The 14,748-nt window shown below is 50.7% G+C and overlaps 1 protein-coding gene across 3 annotated transcripts in view; it reads left to right on the top strand.

Moving 5' to 3' along the window:
* The first annotated feature begins 85 nt into the window (after nt 1-85).
* SLC47A1 (solute carrier family 47 member 1) overlaps nt 86-14,748 on the top strand; it is a 36,839-nt gene continuing 22,176 nt past the window's right edge. For all 3 annotated transcript variants that reach the window (XR_003128223.3, XM_025428232.3, XM_025428233.3), the window contains exons 1-6: nt 86-537; nt 7,068-7,169; nt 8,633-8,701; nt 9,594-9,742; nt 10,877-10,919; nt 12,529-12,573. Coding sequence is in view for 2 of the 3 variants with exons in the window: in XM_025428232.3 (XP_025284017.2) it covers nt 184-537; nt 7,068-7,169; nt 8,633-8,701; nt 9,594-9,742; nt 10,877-10,919; nt 12,529-12,573 (762 nt within the window). In the remaining variant the exon portion in view is untranslated. The remainder of the gene's footprint in view (nt 538-7,067; nt 7,170-8,632; nt 8,702-9,593; nt 9,743-10,876; nt 10,920-12,528; nt 12,574-14,748) is intronic.

Here is a 14,748-nt window from a genome sequence, read left to right as displayed (position 1 = left end):
GGGGTGGAAGGGGGCGGGGCGTGGAGGGAGGCACAGGGTCGCAGGGGCGGGAGGGGCCGGGGGTCCGGGCGGGGGCCGGGCGGGGGCCGGGGGATAGAGGGAGGCGCGGAGCCGGGGCGGATCTGGCGTCCCGGCACAGAGGTCCCCGGTTCCCAGACGGCTCTCCGTCGGTTTTCAGAGCTCATGGCCACTGCGGATTCCCGGCCCGCGAGGCCCGCGAGCGCCCACACTGCGGCGGCGGTGCACGAGGTGCGCCCGCGCTCGCCCCCGGGCAGGCGGCGCGCGCTGCTGGACCCCGCGGCCACGGGCCAGCTCGTCAGGCGCGGCCCGCCCGGGGCGGAGACTGCAGCGGGGGCGGTGGAGCTCCCTGCCGTCCGCCGCCTCAGCCCGCTCCTGCCGCAGAGCGCCAGGCGCATGGAGGGGGCCGTCGAGGAGTCCGGGCCCCGAGGAGCCCCCGAGAGCCCGGGGCCGCGCTGCCCGCTGCTGTCTGGCTTCCGCGAGGAGCTGCGAGCGCTGCTGGTTCTGGCGGGCCCCGCGGTGAGTAAGGCGGCCTCCGTCGGAGGTCGGGCCCGCGAGTCGGGGGGGCCCGGGGACCTGGGGCGCGGGTGGGGGCTGAGCGAGCTGGCGGCGGGCGGGCGGGCGCGGCCCTCCGGGTGCCTCCGCGTGCGTCCCTGGCCGCGCTCTGCACCGTCTCTCCGGCGCGGCTGGCGCGGCTGGCGCAGCTGGCACAGCTGGCGGGGGGGGGGGGGGGGGGCGCCCGGGCACCCGAAGCCCCCCACGGAGCCGGGACTTGCCCTTCTAAAGGCTCTCCTGGGTGCCTTCCCTGGGTGGGAATCCGACCGAAGCAACTTTTTGGAACCACGGGAGACTTGTTTGAATACTAGCTGTCGAGTGGGGGACTTCAACCTTGAGGCTGGGGGTTGAAGGTGTAATTCTGTGTCTCACATCAAGATCTCCAAATTCTTCCTACGTGCTCAAGTCAACTCTGCACGAGGAAACCAGAGGCACCCTGTCCCACACTGGCTTTCTCCGTTGTTGTGTGTGTGTGTGTGTGTTTTTTTTTTTTTTAATTTTTTGATTTTTAAAATGTGGTTCTCTTTGGGGTTGAGGTTGCTTATCACTACCTTAGGGTTCTTTCTGCATGATCTGCTTAAAAGTAATATGGGTTTTAAAAACCACAAAAAATAAAATCTCATCCCTGTTCTCTTGCCAGTTTGGGTGATTTTCAAGTCAACAGAGTACGAATCATTTCATTGGATAAGAAGAACTCGTTGTGATTTTAAGGTGTGATTAAGTTTTTGGCCTTTAAGTAGACATTCTGCACCTGGGAAGCCTAAGGTGGGCAGGTGCGTCTTCCTGGCATGGTGACATCACTGTTTCTGGAATCATGTGATACCCGCTGTGGTGTCCATGGGGGCAAGAATAATACCAGGGACAAAGCCAGGACACGAAAACGTATCCAGCAAGAAGGTGTTTTTGAAGATCTCTTGCAAAATGGAAAGAATGTGTGGTTTGCAATCTCTGTACCTGGGGCCCAGTTCCCTGCTCTGATCTCAGAAGGCAGGTTAGGAAAAAGATGTGTGGACTTGAGTAGTTCCCTAACGTATTCTAGACTCTGCTTCTTCATCCGTAATAGGGTATTAATCCCCCCCCACCCAAATTCTCTAGCAGGGTTGCTGTGAGAAAGATCTCTATAGGGCTGTTATTGTTTTAATAATGTGACAAACACCACAAGGAAGTTTTATGAGACCCAGTGTCTCCCAGGAGGATCCATCCTTCATCTCTGCTGGTCCCCGTAGTAACTTGATCCCCCTTGATGTAGGGAACCTTCCAGGTCTCTAGGGTTGAGCACTGGACCGACATGCTGGGCCCTTCATGTTTGTAGGTACACTTGTATGAAGATGTGTGTGACTGTGTTAATTACAAATGTAGTTAATATTTGTCCTTGTAGAAAGGACTAGAAACCAAGACAACACCAAGAGATCATTTGGGTAATTTCCTTCCAATTTTTTATGTATGCATTTGTAACTGTTTTACCCAATGACATCTTAGAGTTCTTCACCTGTTTGGTCTTTAGGAATTGTATATGGAGCTTCTCTTGGTCTTTCTATAAGTCTATTCCATCTGCTGTGAGTTTTCTATTTTCTGAGGAGCTTGACAAAAGAGGAGATGCCTCCTCCTTTTCCCATGCTCTCCCAAGGATCTACCATCAGTTAGGTAGGATGCCTGGTCTGAATCTCCTCTGTGTCTTTCCCATTCACCATCTCCCTTCCAGGTCTCTCATGAACATTGACCCTTGAGGATCCAATATAGGCTTCAGGCTCAGGTGTTCGGATTTACCTTACTTCTCTCCTGAGCTTCATTTTACTTAATTTTTTAAAAAGATTTTATTTGTCTGACAGCACAATCAGGGGTTGTGGGAGTGGGAGAAGCAGGCTCCCAGCCTGATGCTGGGGCTTGACTTCAGGACCCTCAGATCATGACCCGAGCTGAAGGCAGATGCTTAACCAACTGAGCCACCCAGGTGCCCATCCCATTGAGCTTTAAATGAAGCCTGTAAAGAAAATATTCACGACACAAGGGAAAGAGGTGTGTATCAGAATACATGTCATTACATGTCCATTTATTTTGCAGGAAGCATAGTTGGAGGCTTATCTGATGCTATTTAGCCTTGGGCGTTTCAACCATGTTTGCTTTTTGTCAGTAGGATTGTATCTCTCTTTGTTCTTCTAAGTATTTTATTTTTATTGCCAGGCTCAGCCAGAGTCCTAAAAACTAATTCCAGCGAGGGATTGCCCGCTGTTTAGGAGCACAGGGTATGAGCAGCATTAGTGAGGATGTAAAAGAAGTGGAATATTCTGGGCCGAACCCAAGGGAGTTGTGTGGAGGAAGGATGACCCGGAGAGGGGAGAGGGAGCTGGAGAACCTTACCTTCTAAGGCTGCAGGGCAGAATGAGCAGAGTAGGCCCCCACAGGGTGGGGGACATCTGGATGGACTGGCCAGACTACACACAAGACATGGAGGGTACTGGTTTGATTTTTATCCAATGGACAGTGGGGAAGTAATCTGAAGAGAGCACTTGGTGACATCTGTAAGATGCAGTAGGAGCAGGTTGCCAGAGGCAGAAGACAGTCTAGGCTGAGGTGATAAAAGTCTGAAAGAATGAGAGGCATTTCAAAAGGTGATGGGTGTGGGGGCAGGTGTGCACAGGAGGCCTGGGGTTGGTCCAGGACCCTCTCTCGCTCCTTCCCATCCTGTCCCAGGTTTCCTGTCTCTCAGCTGTATGCATGTCTTCACCTGCCTTCCATCATGTTCCAAGCCTGGACCATGGCAGCCTCTAACTGTCCTCTTTCCTCTTCAGGTCATGCTGCCCCAAATGCTCCTCCACTTGGAGTCAGCCACCAAAGTCCTCTTCGGATGTGCATGTGAGCTTGTCACTGTCTTTTCGCTGGTTTTGGGAGATCCTCTGGGGTTTGACTCCCATCAGTCCTTCGGGTCTCCTCTCATTTCTCTGTCTCTTAGTGGTCCTTCACCCAGCCTTGCCTCAGACCTCCCACCTTTCTGCTTCATTTCCTCTGCCTGGAATCTTCTCCCCAGACAGCCCACTTTCACCTGCCTAGTCACCATACAGGTTTCTGCAGAACTTCATTTCTCCCAGAACCTTCTCTGACTCCCAGGCTGCTGTTCTCTTAGAGCTTGTCTTCTTGGTAGTGGCCATCATATGTGTAATTGGTCGTGTTATCCCATGTTGAGCATTTTTCCCTGCTGTTTGGTGGGTTCCATGGGGGTAGGAGTGGAGCAGTGGTGTTCATCTTACTTCTCTCCATATCCCTGGTGCTTGGCATGAGCTTTGTGCTCCAAAGATGCTGACCATCTGCAAGTCAAGGGACTTGGGTCCTCATTGCACCTCTGTTACCAGCCAACTCTGTGACTCTGGGCTGGCGGCTTGGCCCACCTGTGTGAATTTCCCCATGTGTCATAGAAGAGGCTGTGCCTCTTCTGACTTGGCAGCTCCTTCCAGGGCTGACCTCTTGATGCCAGGAGTGAGTGTTCAGGCATCCCTAGGAAGGGGAGAGAAGACCAGGGCTTCCAGAAGTGTGTTCACACAGCACACTGGGCAGGCTTATTATACTTGTTGCCTCTGTCATCTGGCCCTGGAGAGCACCCTTCCAATGCCTTCAGGGAACAGAAGTGGCTCCTTCTTTAGATAGCAGTGTGTGCCCCATGATTGGGGGTGGGCAGTTCAGGAGAGTCTTGTCCTTGACCACCATGTCTTGACTGGTGTGGGTAGGATGGGTATGGGGGTGTTGAAAGGCAGATCCTACAGCCCCACCAACGTCCGGATCAGTCTCTCGAGCTACAGTGGGTCATAGCCCACTGAACAATATCTCCAGGTGATGCTCACCCACATGAACCACAGCTGTGGCCAAGAGCTCACCTGAACAGCTTGAAACCAGGATTTAGGAACAAGTATGTGGTTAGCAAATATCCACTCTGGAGCCAAGCTGTTCTTGGGACTGAAGGTCAGAAAAGGTTTCTGTGTTGGGCAACCTCAACCCCATGTTCCTGCCACCACCCTAGCAAGACTATGGCAGCTCTGACAAAGAAATAGTTTTAGCATCTCACATGGATGAGCTTAACTTAGTTGGGCTTCTGGCGTTTTGTCTAGGAAACATAACTGTTCCCACCCTTGGACTGGGCACTTGCCCTAAGAAAATGCCTTGTTCCCCACCCAAGTACAAAAGGTGTTGTGTTTAGTACAGTTAGTCATAGCAAAATCAGAGAAGTGGCCCAAAGGCCTGATCCTTGAGAAGACTTAGTTTTTATAGGAAGCCATGAGAAACAGCTTACACATGGCCTGCAGGGGGACCTGCAGGGGGACCAGGGGACTGTGTAGCAGAAATAGGACATTTCATGGGAAAGGAGAAAACGGATTCCATGACATACCCATTTGCAATAGCTTACATGCATAAAGGTTGAGAGGATGATGACTTGAAAATATTTCAAGTTGATAATGAGTTTACAAAAAAAAAAAAAAAAGATCCTGTGACCTTTAAAGTTATAAAAGTTCTCAGACCCCAAGCTTCTCAGAGAACATCCATAAGGGTAGTGACAGGGCCTAGATAGTGGCCATCCCTTGGGACAGGCCTTTGGCGGGGGTGGGGGGTAGGGGGGTGGGTTCGTAGGTTCTATACAATTTCATTTTCCATACTAACTTTTTTTTAAGATTTTATTTATTTATTTGAGAGAGGGAGAGCACAAGCAGGGGGAGCGACAGGCAGAGGGAGAAGCAGGCTCCCTGCCGTGTGGAGAGCCCAACATGGGGCTTGTTCCCAGGACCCTGGGATCATGACTGAACTGAAGGCAGATGTTTCATTGCCTGAGCCACCTGGGCACCCTTCACACTCACTTTTTGATTTTCACTCCTGCCTCCAGCTTTTCATTGTTTGCTTGCTTTTGCAATACATTCCAAAAGCATCCTTTCCACTCAGTGGCAGAAGGTTCTGTTGGATGAGAAGCTGTGTCACTGGGGGCCAAAGAGCGGCGGAACTTTGAGCTCAGAGCAGAGGAATCTGTTTCCCTTGAAAGATGGTCAGAGGTAGCATTAGCATTGCTGATTGGACCAGTATAAGCATCTCATGCCCCAGCTTTTTTTTTTTTTTTTTAATTTTTTAAATTTATTTATGATAGTCACAGAGAGAGAGAGAGAGAGGCAGAGACACAGGCAGAGGGAGAAGCAGGCTCCATGCACCGGGAGCCCGATGTGGGATTCGATCCCGGGTCTCCAGGATCGTGCCCTGGGCCAAAGGCAGGCGCCAAACCGCTGCGCCACCCAGGGATCCCTCATGCCCCAGCTTTGAAAGTGGCCCATGAGGCAGACACCAGCAGCAGTGTGTCTTGAGGCACCTGTTCTGTTTTCTGGGGAGTGGGAGTTGGAGGAAACCCCTTCTTGGACCACGTGAGCCTCCGCTTTGCCGAGAGGTACTGTACTGCTTATGTCTGGCAGGTGGTGGTGGTAGGGTGTGAAGTGGTTGGAAATCACCCTAAGGAATTAAGGTAAGTGTCCAAACATATTGGTGGAGCAACTCATGGTAGTTTCTGGAACCATGAAGAAAAATAGCTCAGTGTTCCTTCTTGACGTTGCCCTCCTCTCCTGAGCCTTCCTAGGGTTTAAGAATGAAACGTACTTGGCAGATGAGGGGATGTCTTATCCCAAGGTTCCGGAGCTCACTGCCCTTGCAGTTGGATTTCCCCATTTTCACCTCAGGTACTCCTGTCTGTGGAATTTGCTGGCTTTTGAAGGCTGTATTCCCTCCAGGCCTCACTGGGAATTTGAGATAACAAGGCGATGATCTCAGAAGACAGCTGAGAATTTCAAGGGGAAGATATACCTGTGATCTATGGCCTGAGAATCTAAAGTGAAAAAAGCTGGGAAGTTCTCAAAAATGGGACGCTGGGACAGCCTGGGTGGCTCAGCGGTTTAGCGCCTGCCTTCGGCCCAGGGCGTGATCCTGGAGACCCAGGATCAAGTCCCATATCGGGCTCCCTGCGTGGAGCCTGCTTCTCCCTCTGCCTGTGTGTGTGCCTGCCTTTCTTTCTCTCTGTATGTCTCATGAATAAATAAATAAAGCCTTAAAAAATGGGATGCTGATAATGGTTGCAAATGAACATTTTAATTAATATTCTCTAAGAAGCCTACCAGAAGTTGCACATTTGCCTGTGAAAGTTGGCAGAGGCTCACTAATGGATTTTTCTTTACTTTTTTTTTTTTGAAAGATTTATCTGTTTATTTGAAAGAGAAAAAGAGCATGAGTGGAAGGCACAGAGGGAGAGGGAATCTCTGTACTGAGCCTGGGGCCCGACGCAGGGCTCGATCTCACGACCCTAAGATCACAATCTGAAACCAGGAGTCTTGACACTCCAACCAACTGCACCACCCTGGCACCCCTGGTTTCTTTACTTCTGACTGTGGAGTAGATTTGCCCCCTCCCACCCCCGGCCTTGCGCTGTCCTCCCATTGTGAGGGTTGGCACTTACCTGAAGTTCCTTTTCTGTCTCTTCCAAGTTCTTGGCCCAGTTGATGGTGTTTCTGATCAGTTTCGTAAGCTCTGTGTTCTGTGGCCACCTGGGGAAGCTGGAGCTGGACTCTGTCACCCTTGCGATTGCGGTACGTATGGGACTTGCTAACACACATTTCTGAAAGCTGTCTGAGTTTCCTCGGGCTGCTCTTAAAAAGTACCACTCTTTAATGGCTTAAAACAGCACAATTTGTTAACTTACGGCGCTGGAGGTCAGAAGTCTCAAGTGGGTTTCGCTGGGCTAAAAAACAAGGTGTGCGTTGGGCTGTCACCTTATTTCTGTTTGCAACAGTAATTCCCCTCTGCTAGGTAACCCCACATTTTCCAGGTTCCGGGGATTAAGGCGGGACCTCTTTGGAGGATGCTTATTCTGTCTCTCACATCAGTGAATTTGTAATCCATGGAGCTCTGGCCCTTGCCCCCTCAGTTCCATCTCCATGATATAGAACTAGAAGATGAAATCCTGGATCCTAGTGTCTAAACCTAAAATTGGGAGGATCCCCAGATCCTCTCTGTATCCTAGGTGTGAATCCTCCAAACCAAAGAGAGCTGTCATTGACCTCCGCCAGGGGCTGACTGGCTATGCATGGCTAACTGGCCCTGCCAGCTTGTTTGGGGTGGCCAGCTAGGTGTTTCGGGGAAGATGGAGGCAGCAGCTTTCAGCAGGTGTGTGTCCCTGTTCTTTTCAGCCTCTCCCATCCCTCCTTACTGCTGCCCTACTAAGGCACACATTCTTACCTGCCTGGGCCCTCTAGCCATTGGCGTTTGCTATCTATGAGCTGTGCTAGACTACCTTGAATTGGCTCCAGGTATATATGGATTGTGTTGCTTTCAGGGAGCAACATGGGCAACCCCAGGCTTCATTCCTTTTGGGGCTTTAATGTTTGGAAATCTGGGGGAAGAAATGCATTCAGCAAGCCTCTGGCAGATTCTCTTTAAGAGAGCCAAGGAAGTGTAGGAAAGTTAGTGCTTTAGGGTGAGCCTAGTCCCTGCAGACTCAGGTGGACATAGCAGGTTCCAGACATCCTATGATGCCATACCCTGGTGTTGGGGATGCTGCCCTGGGCTCCCCAAAGTTTCAGGAACCCAAGGGTTTAGTTGGTGACCCTGGTCAAGAGAACTACACTTGGAAGCGCTCTGGCCTTGACTTCAGAGGCCTGATTCAGAGCCCCTAGAGTCCTTCGAGATACTGTAACAGGCCATCCTGGGTCTTCAGCAAGTGGATTTATCTAGAACTGCTACTGTGCTATGTTGCATTCCCCTTAAGGAAGATTCAAGTTCCTCTGAAATGGGATCAAAATGCTTAGGACTTGTGAAAGAAAAAGGTTTGGTTATAATCTCTGGTGAAATATTTTTTGTCTTTAAACTTGTGCACATCCTTTGATTAAACAGGCCCAGTGGATTTGTGCAGGGGTTCCAGGGGAGAACAAGAGTTGAGTAGGCTGATTTGGGAGGCTTGCCGGAGGCACGCAGCTGCCTCTGATCAGTGCGGACAGAGAATTGTCTTCCTGTCTTCGTTTCACTCCATTTTGCCTTCTTGTGTTTCTTTCAGATTATCAATGTCACTGGTGTCTCGGTGGGCTTCGGCTTATCTTCTGCTTGTGACACCCTCATGTCCCAGGTAAATGGAAGCTCCAGGTGACCCTCACAAGTGACCCTGGACATCTTCTCGTGAGTGGAGCTGGGAGGTCCCCACCAGCTGCAAGGGAGGGTTTTGCACCCAGAGGGAGGAATCCCCGACAGCAAGCCCTGCTGTCATTTTGTCAGCCATCATTTCCACTTATTTGAAAGGTGGCCGGATGCCTTGCAGGCTTGTGAAGCAGTGTTTATCTGTATAGCTGCCTTATGCTACCTTTTGACCAAACGGGACATTTTGTACAGGCCCCTCTCTCCGCTTTTCATATCGTTGAGTTTGGCACAGTTCCGTGCCTTTCCAACTTGAGTGCCCATCTGAGCACCCGGGGCGGGGGGCTTGTTAAAACAGTCTGGTGGACTCCTGCCAGTGGCATGCTGGTAAACATTGAATGACCAGGTAACTACTTTCTCTTATGGCTAGTCTCAAGTTAACCACTCAGATGTCCCTGAACATGGCCCTGGGGACAGACATGTAGGGTTTGGCTTTTGGAAGCCTGTAGGAGCTGGCTTGGGCACACTGCTAGCCCTACCCCAGAGTTTCTGCTTCACTGGGTTGGGGGTGGGGCCCAAGATCCTGCAGAGGTCTCATGAGGTCCCAGGGGTCTCATGAGGAGATTTTAAAACTGACTGGTATCTGGGCACCCAACCTGGACCTGTTAAATCCAGATTATATTTGTGTGGCATCAGTGTTTTAAAAATGTCCTTCAGGTGATCCTAACAGGCAGCCTTGTCTGACAACCACTGGTACCTAAAGAATGTGGCAAAGTCCTAGGACCATCTTTATGAATTGTTATTGAAGGCTTTGGGGTGGCCATTTCACCTAGAGAAGGGGGTGCCATTTCTCTGCTAACGGATCTGTCTCGTCTGTGTGCACCCAGACGTACGGGAGCCAGAACTTGAAGCATGTGGGGGTCATCCTGCAGAGGGGCATACTGGTGCTGCTCCTCTGCTGTTTCCCCTGCTGGGCGCTCTTCCTCAACACCGAGACTATCCTGCTGCTCTTCAGGCAGGACCCGGCCGTGTCCAAGTAAGATGGGCCCATGCTGTGGTGGGATTGCATCTATCTTGGCAGAAAAGTCCCATCCAGTTTCAGCCTCTGGGAATTTCAAAGGCCAGGGACAAGGCCACACACCAGAGAAGGGGTCAGGTGTTCCCTAGCTGCTTTCTGGCAGGCCATAAGGCTTTCCACCCCTGGCACCTAAGATCTGGTCCCCTCCTCATTTGAGTGACTTCAGGGTAGAAAGTTTTGAGAGAAACAAGATTTGCAAACACCTTCCACTTGAGATAGTAGCTTAGTGTGTGTGTGTGTATGTTTTTTAAGATTGATTTATTCATGATAGACCTAGAGAGAGAGAGAGAGAGAGAGAGAGAGAGAGAGGCAGAGACACAGGCAGAGGGAGAAGCAGGCTCCATGCAGGGACCCCCACACGGGACTCGATCCCAGGACTCCAGGATTGCACCCTGGGCCAAAGGCAGGCGCTAAACCACTGAGCCACCTAGGGATCCTGCTTCTTGTGTTTGTTCGTGGTATTGTGGTTCTTGGTCCTGGTTGACCTTAAAATCACCTGGGTGGTCTTAAAACCCACCCATAACTGGTCCCTCTCCACTCTCAGCATTCTGCTTTAATTGGCCTGGGGTGCGGCATGAGCATCCATGCATTTCAGAGTTCCCCTAGGTGATTCTAATGTGCTGCCAAGTTTGAGATCTGCTGGTTTGGTTAACAAAGACGCTTAAAATCAGTTCTTGTTCCCAGAGCAGTGGCTGTGAATCTAGGGGATGTTTGGCAATGTTGGGAGGCATTTCTGGTTATCAGAACTAGTATGGGAGCTTTGCTGCTGGGAGCAGCCAGAGATACTGTGAAGCATCTTTCGATGCACAGCAGAGCACTATCTGGCTGTAGAGCTGAGTTTGAAAAACCGTGTCCTAGACCTAAAGGTTTGGAAGAACCAAGGGAGGTAATCTGGGTTATGAGATGATAAGATCTATGTGTCCTGTCTCACATTTGCTCCAGCACTTTATCCCAATGAATCCAGAAAGAGGCAGAACAGGCAAGGCGGTGTTAGTTTATCCTCCCTTCCCTTCCCTTGAAATGGAGACCCCCTCCCCCCAAAAAAAGAAATGGAGACCCCTGCCACCTTTTTTTTTTCTTTTTATTATATAGGCTTACCCAGGATTATGTCATGGTCTTCATTCCAGCTCTTCCCGTAAGTTTTGAAGGGTTACAAGGTCCCTCTCTTGAGATTCACTGGTAGAAGGCAGTTGAGATACCTGTAAGCTCAGGGCGTTGGGTCAGTCTTCTATGACTCACACATGTGATCATGTGATGTTGGCTCCTTCAAGAAGTGTGGCTTTAATTATGCCCACGAGAGACATGAACATCTGTCCCCCTCAAGAAACACCCGTGTCACAAGGCAAGTCTAGGAGGCCACTGTCCTGAACTCCTACAGCTGGAGGGACCTCTGGGATCATCCACAAAAAAGAAGTTCAGACTTTTTTTTGTATGGTGGTAAATTCTTCCCCATCTCAGAACGCCTTAGGGCCTCACTCTGAACTTCTAGTTTTTTTCCTTGTTAAGCATGACCACACAGAGCCTTCCATGTGTGTTCATGGTGGACACAGTAGTGCGTGGTCAATGAACAATTAAAGCTCATTTTATTCAGTTGGATGGTGAGCTGCCGTAACAAAATACCACAGATTGGGTGGCTCAAGCAACAGAAATCGATTTTTCTCACACTAGGGGAATCTGGAAAGTCAAACTCAGAATGTGGTAGGGTTGTTATCCTTGGGAGACCTTTCTCTATGGCTTGTAGATGGTCGCCTCCTTGCTGCCTCTCTCTGAGTGTGTGCAGCCCTGGTGTGTCTTGTCTTATAATGACACCAATCCTATTGGATTAGGGCCCACCCTGATGGCCTCATTTTAATTTAATCACCACTTTATTTAAATAACTTACTTTTAAAAAGATTTTATTTACTTATGAGAGAGAGCACATGAGCAGGGGGAGGGACAAGGGAGTAGGCTCCCCACTGAGCAGGGAGCCTGATGTGGGGCTCAATCCCAGGAACTCTGAGCTGAAGGCAGATGTTTAACTGACTGAGCTCCCTAGGCCACCCCTTAATCACCTCTTTAAAAACTTTCACCAAATACTAGTCATGTTGAGGGTTATGGCTTCAACATATGAATTTAGATGGATAAAATTGAGTTCTTAAAAATAGCCATGTACTCTCCTAATTGGCATTGTGGTCTTAATTTATCCTGAAAATTTTTTTAAAGATTTTATTTTTTTATTCATGAGACACAGAGAGAGGCAAAGACATAAGCAAAGGGAGAAGCAGGCTCTTTGCGGGGAGTCCAATGTGGAACTCGATCCCGGGACCCGGGGATCATGCCCTGAGCCGAGGGCAGATGCTCAACCACTCAGCCACTCAGGCATCCTTATCCTGAAGCCTTTAAAGTTGAATATTCTTTTATTATTCTTCCAAGTAGGACAGTTGCCTAGTCTGTAAGAGGGGTGCTTCCCCTAGGGTTTGCCCAGGGACCTCCTTTACAGCCAAGCCCCAGAAGAATCTTTGCCATGCACTCAAGGAAACCGCTCTCTCAGACCCTAGGGTCACTTGGATCACGCTTGTCCATAAAAGAGATGTTTGGAACACTCTGGCCCCAGACAACTTGCCCTTCGCCGCCCCCCCCCCCCCCCCGAGATGGCATGCCTCTGCAGCCCTATATGGGAGCAGAGGGCAGCCAAGCCGTGGCTCCCAGCTCACTGCTATGTGGCAAGGCCAAAATGTTAACATTCATCTCTTGTTCTCTTCTAGGCAACTTTTCTTTATGCATTACAAGCTAAATATTTGCTCAACCAGGTAATGCAGACTCTCTTTTTTCTTTTGAGGGGGTGAAGTGCTCATGGGAGTCGATGCCTTCTGGTGATGGGGGGCCCTGAAAATACACAGGGTGGAGAAGGTCACCTCCCAGGAGCCACTGAAGTTACATTTCCCTGGGTTGTACGCATAGGACTTTGGTGTGGACAGGTTTATGAAGTGAAATCAAGGAAAGGATACATTATTATTGGCTCTGGAAAATTCTTATCCTGTTCCTCCTCGGAAATATTGTCATTGGCAGGACAGAGTTAGCACTGTGGTGTTACCTAGCTCCCTGGAAAGAAGGGTGTGTGCCTGTGTGCCCCGCAGAAAGTGCCTGTCAGGCTCCAGGGAGCCAACCTCTGAGCTCAGATGGGTCTGAAAGGCCCGACTCTCCTCCGTGGGGTGTGAAGGCCCATGTTGTGATGATACCTCATGTCAGTTAGAACTCCACACGTGACTTAACAGCAACAGCCAAAAAACCTGAGACAGCTGCCCTGGCTCAGGTATGGAATTAGGTGTTAGAGTTTGTAGAACTATGGACTTTCTTCCAGATGAATCCAGGTAAATGAGGGTTCCGGGCAGTGGGTCATGGCCGCACAGGCAGGCTCTCCGGGGCACAGGGAGGGAACAAGAGAAGGAGATTTTCCATCATCTATATAGTGTTATTAAGTTTAAGATACTACCCTGTGTGTGGAACATTTTAAATCTTCATCCCTCTCTCTTATTCTCTGAGGGACAAGGAAAGACCTAGAAGGAGGAGCCTGGAGCTCAGAGAGGCCAAGAAGCATGACCTGGGTTTGAGAGAACACACAGCAAACCGAAGTGTTTTGGTCACCAAGGGGTGGGAACGCGGAGGCCATGATGTGGGTAGAGGGACCCAGCTGAGGACAGAATCAGGGGGATGGGCCAGCCCAGGTTCTGCATGTGCAGGGACCTTGCATTTGTTCTCTGCTGCAGATTTCAGTTGGTGGGAAACCAGTGGATGGCCAGGGGAGGAGAGGGGCCTTTCGGAGCTGGTCTAAACAAAAGATGCTGCAGTTCTGTGCCAGGAGAGGATGTCCTATAGGAGCAACGGGAGACACAATGCCAGAGTGGATCCTATAGAATGAAATGAACCCAGTGACCGGAGGGATGGGTGGGAGAGTGAGGCATTGCATGTAACCCAGCTTCGTCTTGGGGCCCGGCCCAGTTGTGAATGTGGGGCACAAGGGAAGCGGCTGGTGTGGGGGCACCATTACCACAATTGGAGAGGGTGGGAAGGGCCCTGATGAAATGGGCAGGGTGCTGCCTAGACTTTTAGTGGGGGGGGGGTTAGAGAAGGTGACCCCATCCGGCTTCTGCTGACTTTCCTCTGCAGGAAGCCATCTCTTGCATATTTTTGGTTTCAATCATGTGTGTGTGCATAGCTCCTGATTTACAGCTCTAACCACCGGTCTTGCCCTGCTGCCTGTGGGAGGCCTGTGAACGTTGCACACTTGACCTTCTCATCCCCCAGGCCTGCGTCTCCACTTGCCTCTGTTCCCTGTTAGCAGCCTCGCACATCTCCTCTTTAGGTAACCTGTTCTCACGTGGGTCTCGATCTTTTCCTTTGCTCCCCCAGCCCATCAGTGATAGTCCTGTAGGTCCTGCTTGTCCTCCCTCCATCCCCCTTACCTCATTTCCTCTCTCATTCTTTCTCCTACTTCTTCGATGCCTCAGTAGCTTCTTATGGAGTCTCCCCGCTGCCCATCCTTACCTGGGCCAACCCCACACTGCTGCTTTTACCTTCTACCCAAAAGGAATGGGTGGTCACCTACCTTTGTGGGTAAAAACGAAGCAGGGTCAAGTGACCCACATAAGCGGTTCGGCCGATATCCTGAGCCCAGGACTACCGAGACCATCAGACAGACGCACAGCATGGCAGGTGTGCCAGCCGGAGCATGGCGGAGATTAGAGTAGTCTGGTTCTCACCTGACATAGGGAAGAGTTAGCATATGACCATGAAGGATGGAGTTCGGGTATAACAAGCAGGCAGACAAGCCAGGGGAAGGCTTGTTTCAGCATCGGCTCAGGGCAAAGCAGGAAAGGGATCAGTGCCAGGTCTGCCCTGCCACGTGGACCAAGTCTTCCTTCCTTGGGGAGCTCAGATAGATGTAGATTGCCGTGTCCAGAAATCCACGGGAAGCTCTGTCCCCA

The sequence above is a fragment of the Canis lupus genome, chromosome 5, assembly GCF_003254725.2.
Source record: "Canis lupus dingo isolate Sandy chromosome 5, ASM325472v2, whole genome shotgun sequence".
NCBI lineage: Eukaryota > Metazoa > Chordata > Mammalia > Carnivora > Canidae > Canis > Canis lupus.
The sequence above is the reverse complement of the archived record's forward strand: the minus strand, read 5'-3'. Positions and strand labels throughout refer to the sequence as shown.